At 35.9% G+C, this 8,166-nt stretch overlaps 1 protein-coding gene across 3 annotated transcripts in view; it reads right to left on the bottom strand.

The window, feature by feature from the left end:
• Positions 1-1,088: 1,088 nt before the first annotated feature.
• SLC16A7 (solute carrier family 16 member 7) overlaps positions 1,089-8,166 on the bottom strand; it is a 78,664-nt gene continuing 71,586 nt past the window's right edge. For all 3 annotated transcript variants that reach the window (XM_035331832.1, XM_035331822.1, XM_035331831.1), the window contains exons 3-5: positions 6,978-7,121; positions 4,592-5,404; positions 1,089-1,987 (exon numbers count right to left, since the gene is read on the bottom strand). In XM_035331832.1, coding sequence (XP_035187723.1) covers positions 1,716-1,987; positions 4,592-5,404; positions 6,978-7,121 — 1,229 coding nt within the window. In that variant the 3' untranslated portion in view covers positions 1,089-1,715. The remainder of the gene's footprint in view (positions 1,988-4,591; positions 5,405-6,977; positions 7,122-8,166) is intronic.

Raw genomic sequence — 8,166 nt, 5'->3', positions numbered from 1 at the left:
AAAATTTTTTTAAATAAAAAAAAAAAAAAAAAAAAAAAGAATGAAGAGAATTTTATTGAACACTATTCTTAAGAAAATGCTTTCTCAAAAGCAGTAACAATTGCTAATTTTTATTACTGTTCTTCTTTTGTTATTGGCACTTCAAAATGTGTTTTAAACATCTGTCTGTCCAACATATTTTGGAACTTTGGAGATTTAAAAGAGAGTTAAAATGAATGATATTTTTTTTCCTAAACTGAATGCATGTGTGCCCTGCATAAACAGTGCATGTTTTAAGAATCAGACCCTTAATTTTCACAATGTCCAAAGTATTTATATATAACTCTCCAAAACAAATACCACTTTTCCTCACCTACAAATAGAACAGAAGTACTTTGATTTAATACCTTCAGAAGATTGCAATGCTAAATAATTTTTGTAAAGTAAAATTTTAGGCTTTGTTTTCCTTTACATAAAAGATGAGGAAAAAGTGCGTACATTTTAATTGGTGTAAGTGAATGAGTGAAACCATAGACACAAGATCAAATACCCTGCACACACACAAAAAAATGATATGTCGATACAAAGCTCCCAGACTGGCACTGTCAATGTGCCTTGCAGCATTTCTGTTTAAACCAGCAATATGAAAAAGTAGCTTTTCACTAAATGCATGGGAAAAGGAGATAAGAACTAGTTATGAAGTTACCTGTCTGCAAGGTTCAGGATCAGTTATACCTTACATCTCCTCTTAGGAGACCATCAGCTGATGACTTGCCAATAAACCCAAGTACTTATGCTGATGTCACTTCCATGAAACTGATTCAGGCCACAAAAGCCAAGGGTGGCCTGGATCCTTTTAACATCAGCAGGTTAAATCTAGTCAGCAGGGTTAATCTAGTCTCTGTAGAAAGAAGGCTTCACAGTCTGGTCCAGTTCCTTCGACCATACAGGAATACACAACTGAACAAACTAATTGATGCTCCTGTTAGCAATGTAAATCCTGGTTCAAAAATGTTTCATTTAGGTTAGTTCAAATTAGTCAGCTGTGTTCAAATGTATCTGTTTAAGTACAACACAACCACCTATCAGAGGAGGAAATAACCTCCAGAATATTTTCTAATTCAGCTGTTTATTGCATTTTAGAGATGGTGCCCACCAGTTGTTTGTCTTCCAACCTTAACTTTTACATCCATATTATAATTCTTTATATGGGCATAATGTATATTTTGATCTATGAGAAAAATGAGAAAAAAAGGTTTCCATTGTGCTTTATTCAGGTACTCTTGTCTCCTTTGAAACCAGCCTTTGAGCTTATATTGTTTTTTGACGTAAGTGGTAAGTACAGTTTTGGCAGATTTTTTTTGCAGACATTAACAATAAGGATGAACAAAAAGTATCCTCCCATATAAGAGCAAGAGAGACTTTTGCATTAGATGTACTTTTGAAACAAAACTGTCACTGGAAGTCTTATCTGTGGTTTACCTGACTCTTGCTTGTCCAGAGTCATAGTTTGGATGGGCTCACTGCATGGAGTCACTACATCTGTAATCTCAATTTTGTATCTTTGAAATAAATAAACTGTAGATAGTAATTTAACTTGGAGTCCTGCCATGGGGCAAAAATCTGTTCCCATCCAATATCATGACTGATCGTTATTACCAGAAAACCTGGCCTGTGTGTTGAAGGCATATTTCTAATGGAAGTCATAAATGTTGCCTTTTGAGCTACATTGCAGATTAAATATTGGTTTCTCTTTCTGAAGGATCTTCAAGAGCTTTGTCTGCTCTACTGGCAGCATCTTCGTTCTCATTGTTTGTTAATGGTTCTGCCTCCTTTGAGTCAGCATTCTTCTCTGCTTTCTTCTTCTCATCTTCTAACTTCTTTTCTTTTGCCAAAAGCCTATAGTTAATGGCATTGCCAATGAACAACCAGATGCTGGCCACAATCACAATCACTCCACACACAAAATACATGTATTGATATTCACCAGTAACATCCACTAACCAACCTGGAATAGAAAAACAAAAGGAGAGAAAAGCATTTTCAGAATAGAATACTCAATACAACCCAAATATATTCCTAGGAAAAGATTTATATATGGCCTGGTTTTGAAGTTGAAGCAGAAAAGCATTTTCAATGCTTTCAATGCTTTCAATGCTTTCAATTCAAATTCTATAAAACACAGAGTGGGCCTCTAACAAAACCTGTATTGGTTAAACTACCAATTGTCACTGGAATCAAACACAACAATAAAATACTGAAGAATGAAATAAGTAAAGCTTAATGAATAATGGTAGACAGTTTCAGTTCTTTCATTTTCATTCTTTCATTGTCTTATTATTTTATTCACCTCCTAATTTTGTTTCCTATTGTTCTGGAGTGACGGTCTGACACTCACAGAAGCTGCATACAGACAATAGGATGAGTAGGAATGTGCCTTCTTAGGCTGCTGTCACTGTGAATCAAGTGCTTGCTTTTCATTTTTATTTTCCAGTGAGTGGTGAAAGAGATAGAAAGGCTTGTCCCTTCAGCCATCATCTTCAGCTGCTGAGTTTTGATGAAGCCTGTATCTTAAAATTATATTCACAATTCTCAGATTAGTTTGGTCACAACAAGGAAAATAAAATCTAAGTGTGGTTCCACTTTATAAGCCATTCTTTCTGATTTTTTTCAACTCCCTAATCAACATTTGTACATACCCAAGTATTTAGCTCTGAACTCAGCTACACTAGCACTGAAATTAAAAAAGATAACCTGCCCATAACAATGTATCTATTTAGATGCTTTTACTGGGTTGCAGACATAATGCCATAATTCCCCTGAAACACAGTTACAAGCCGTCAAACTATTTTAGCCTTTTCTTTATTTCACAAGCCTAGTATTAGGAAAAACTCAAGTAGCACTGCAAGTGTATAATTCACCTATTAGTGTAAATAGTACTATTTACCGGTTTTTATCTCTAAGCAGTCTTGCAAAACATTAAAAATGAGATTCTGCATTAACATTACTTCAGCATAATATTTTAAAGGATATGAACTAGTCAAAATTGGAATTTAGCTTTTCCCCATTGTCTCTATTTAACAAAATAAATCAATTACTCATAGTTATAGAACAAATGCATGCCTTTAAAAACATCTGGAAACCTAATATATTGAAAAATACTCATATATGCTATTGCAGAATTAATATTAGATTTGATATCCTTAGAGTTAATATCAATTTCACAGCTAGAATGAAAAGGCTAGATTCTATAACTCACGAGCTCACTCCCCCCACTAGGTGGCATAGGAAGAGTCTGTGTGAGATGAATGTGTTTTTTCTGCCATTACCAAAATGAACTCATATGTTAAAAGACAAGGAAAATATGGAATATGTTTGTGGACTATCGAACATTTACACATATTATTGTATTGAAGTAAATGGAATAGCTTTGGCTTATTTAAAATTTCAATCAAGAATGCTATTTTCATACAGATACTGACAATAATCCTTAAAATACGTGGACGTGTGTAATGGCCTTTAGGCACATATGGTTTGGCTGACTTTTTTGGCACTGCTTATTTGTGTGTGGTGTATGTTCACAGGACTGGGAATCTCAGTATCTTTGTATTTTTTTTATTGTTGGGCTTACACTGCAACACATACCCACAAATATTTAACCTATACTTTTTAACAAGATTTAAGCATCTGTCTTTAGTCTCTTATATGCTAAGAAACCTTATGATTATAAAACTCACTAACAGCATTACTAAATACTTACCAGAAAATAAACTAGCAAAGAGAAAATAATCTAAGAGAATATGCTTTTCATCATTTTTGGTGCCAGAAGCCCGAGAATTACAAATAGCTATACACCAAGCTATACACCTAAGTTCCTTTTGAGATCTCCTTACTTACAGTGAAAAGAGAAGTCAGTAATCTTAAGAACTTCCAACCCAGGCAGGATGATTGAATTGTCTTAAACATATCTACGGGCTATAGAAACAGGCTGAACAACTGGTGATGGTTGGAGGTGTGGTGTGAAGCCCATGCCAGGGCACAACGCTCCACAGCACAGCACTTGGAACCCTGCCTGGGCTGGTGAGCCTGCCCCTGTCCTTTCCAGCACCTCTCTACTAGTCTCTTCTGTCTAGATACACAAATCCTCTTTGTTCAGACAAACTAAAGTTGCTACTTTAAACGTAAGCATGTGCTCCTCTAGCTGTGATGAGGCGTTTTCTGAGGTTTTTCTGAGATCTTCATAAAAACTGAGCAGTGGATTTGATCAATCCAGGACAGTAAGAATTGTGCTGCTGAAAAACAAATGGAACTGAATACATGTATATTAAGGCCACAAAGATAGCACTAAGTGCTATCAGGAAAGCATACATCTATCACCTGGATTTATGGACCAGTTGAGATATGCTCTCAATCTATCTATAGCATATGCATGCAATACACCTTTAGATTTTCATGTGGGTCTGAAACTAAGTGTAAAGTTAATAGATGTAGTGCATTCCTAGTCACAGAGAAAGCATTACATAACATTAGGTACAAGTTTATATTAATTCAATACTGAACTGCAAAGATCATGCTGTCATGTCTGGAAAAAAATAATAAAAGAAATTCTTACCTCCTAGAGGAGGGCCTATGAGCACAGGGCAGCATTCCACAATGGTGACCAGTCCAACCGCACTGGAAAATCTGGCAGCCCCAACAAGGTCCATCAGTGTCTCAAAGAGAACACTGCTAACCATTCCAAATGCAAACCCAAAAAATACAGCATATATCACCAAGCCAGTGTAGTTTGTTGCCAGAGGACACAAGATATGACAAATGCCATTGTAGAAGACGGCAAAACTGAAAAAGTACTGGATCTTTGGCCGGATAAATTTGGAGTTTGCTACAAGTCCCATTGAAGGCCTAGCAAACATGTCTACAAAGGCTAAAATAGATAGTAAAAAAGCAGCAGAATATTCATCAATTCCCTTGTGCTTGGCATAAGGAGCCAAGAATACTATTGGAGCAAAGAAACCAATAAACATAATGACATTTCCTGACAAATAGATCAGAAACCCTCTGTGTTTGAATAGGGATAGATCTAGGTATTTATTGATAGTTTGCCAAAAAGACTTCTTGTTGTTTTTGTGCAAGGTAGAATCTCCTGTGCCTTTTTCAACATCTTTTTTGACAGGAGGGATTGGTTTTGGTCCAACAGGTCTCATAAGTGACCCAGCCACACAGCAGTTCAAAAGAAGTCCTCCCAGAATGAGAAAGCTTCCTTTCCAGCCAAATGCATTAAAGAGGAATTGATTGAGAGGTGCCAATGTGCTCAAAAACACTGGACTTCCAGCCATGGCCAGTCCATTAGCAATGGGACGCTTTTTATAGAAATACTTGCCGATCATGGTCAAGGCAGGTTGTAAGTTGAATGCCAAACCCAGACCTAAACAACACATAAAACAAAGTATTAGTGCATGCCATGCACTAAATGAAATATATCATACATTTGCCAAGTTATTTTTAAAATGATCAGTATCTAATCTAGTGATTTTCAGTGAAGATAAAAACCAACTAGCATAAGAGAATGAAAAATACAACTTCTTCATGGTTTTCCATGTGTGTAAATGCCAAGACTATTCACAATGATATTCTGTCATTTCCCCCTGTAGCATTGCAATAAAGCCCAAATTCATTGCTGTGTTTCAGCAATGATAGAGACAGTGGAATGACAGAGGAATGATGGTGTCAGTGCCATGACTCTCTGTTTTTTATTTACTAAGCTATAATACAATTCTCTCTTGTCTCATTTCACAAAAGCTATTAAATGTCATCTCAGCTACAATGAAAGCAGAGTGAATTTAAATGTGTAAATCTCCTCACTTTATATTTCCTGGCCTATTTAAGATTGAATTTCTGTATAAAAGCGGAATTTAAAATTGCTAATTCTTTTGGAACATGCACAGCTCTACTTCCTCAGGTATTGAAGTACCCACTAAAGGTGGAAGACTGGCGGAAGAGGACGACAAGTATGGGAGCTGACCACACATCCACATCAGCCAAGTGCATGAACTGCACCTCCAGGCCTTCTCTCCACATTAAGATGTCTAGGCATTAAAGGCTAAGTAGCTATGAATCTGCTTGATGGCACAGGAAAGAAGTTTTCTTCTTTGACAGACCCATTCCTGAGCCCAGACTTTACTCTTTAAGTGGGAACAAGCTTAAAATGTAGTAAATTAGAACTTAAAAAAAAAAAAAAAATGAAAAAAAAAGGAGGAATCCTTTAGGCCCAGTGTAGAGAAAGGTAAGCTGGAACACAAGAATAAGTATTACTCATTCATTACATGTCAATATTTCACCTCTAATCTCATTTGCCTTCCTTATTCTGAGGAGATAGTTCTTTTAAGGTACTTCTGGTAAAAAGGTTATTTAATTTACTGGCTTCATGAGTACTTAAGTTCATTGCCTTTGGCAATATCCATGTCTTTAATGACATTTGAATAATTTTATTTGGGGTTTGACTTGGATTTTAAACAGAAAGCCATTGAACTGAAAGTTGTCATGTTTTCTATGGGAGTATATGTATGTATAAACCTACAGAAAGCTGGGAGTGGGTTTTGCATTTTCACTAGAATTCTGCTAGCCTCTGCCACCCCATTTGACATATAGTGTGATTGAAAGCTAAAACAATGAATGTGAAGTTCCACATATATTACTGTAATAAGTGCTGTCACAAGCCACTCAATTTTTATACTATAATTACAGTGAAGCATGGAACAGTACACACATACAGCATTTATTGAATAAAATCATCAGTTATTCCTGGAATATGCCATGAAATAATTTAACATAATACCGGCTAATTTAAAAAAATTAGGTAGTTCAGCTAGCTAAAGTGAACTGATCTTCCTACCTTCTTGTTTTGAATTTGTACAGTGCCTTGCACAGTGGGTTCTTGCTCAGGTAAAACAACGTTAGAAAAAATAAATATAATAACACATTTTAAGGAACACTCTTACCTCCAACGACCCCAATACATAGATAAAGCTCCAAGACGCTATTGCAGAACGAGGAAGCAATCATACCAAATGAACACAGGATACCCCCTGCTATCATAACTGGCCGGCTACCATACTTATTGACCAAAATGCTGCTTATGGGACCTGTTGGTAGAAAGAAAAAACATTAGCAGGTAACAAGTAACTCCATCATACATGTCATTTTCTTCAGGATATGTTGGAATGTCTTACTATTCCATCCTATAAAATGCTTAGCTGTTTCTATACCAATTTGTTGAACAAAAATTGTTTGCAGACACATGATCCTGGATGTGGATATATATACTGCCTCCATGACAATATAAATATTAATTTGTCATGGAGATAGATCAAAAGATTAAAGACATCAGACAAACAGGATGGATTGTTACAGTTCACAAGGAATCAATACTGAGATCAGTCAATGGAAGTTTTGAAAGTGCAAGGACTGAAGAATTTCACATACGAGACGGGTATAGAAACTCCAGTTAGCAGAGCAGAGGGAATCTCCAGGCAAGCAAATTAACAGACCTTGTTGATACTGTAGCATGTCTTGGACCCCTACTTAAAACTACACATAGACATAGAAACACCATCAAATGAGAATGTAAATCTCTGGCCCCTGAGGCTCATTTCCCTTACCTGACCCAGAGAAGAGCATTAAGGGGCAGTAAAATGACTATAGGCTAAGGAAATCTAAGATGTGGTTTAGCAAAAAGACATAAACTTTAAAAATATTGCTACAAGTCTGTTTTTCAGTTTCAACTGCAGTTCAGTTTATAGTGTAATTATGTCCACACTAAACAAACAGCTAGTGTGCAATTTAGCATGACATGCATTATATGTTTTTTAAATGACCGTGACTAGAATAGATGGCATGCTACATATCAAGATTAAGAGGTTGTCAAGGCTCTTTAGGTAAACCTGCACACCATCTGATTGCACTATATTTGGCCCAAACCATTACAAATAGTCTTGTTTTTGCAATAACTAAACTTACTCAGTTCAAAAATAAAAATACCCGTAATAAAAAGTAATATATTTCAAATATGAAACGGTAGCTGGCATAAAGTAGAGAGCCAAGCACTGAACCTGATTTCACTGCAAAACAGTTTTAAATCTCTCTCTATAAATATATTACTATTTAGGAATAAATGCCAGAGTTTTCATG

The sequence above is a fragment of the Oxyura jamaicensis genome, chromosome 1 (genome assembly GCF_011077185.1).
Source record: "Oxyura jamaicensis isolate SHBP4307 breed ruddy duck chromosome 1, BPBGC_Ojam_1.0, whole genome shotgun sequence".
In the NCBI taxonomy this organism is placed as follows: domain Eukaryota; kingdom Metazoa; phylum Chordata; class Aves; order Anseriformes; family Anatidae; genus Oxyura; species Oxyura jamaicensis.
Note: the sequence above shows the minus strand (reverse complement) of the source record. Positions and strands in the feature narration are given on the sequence as shown.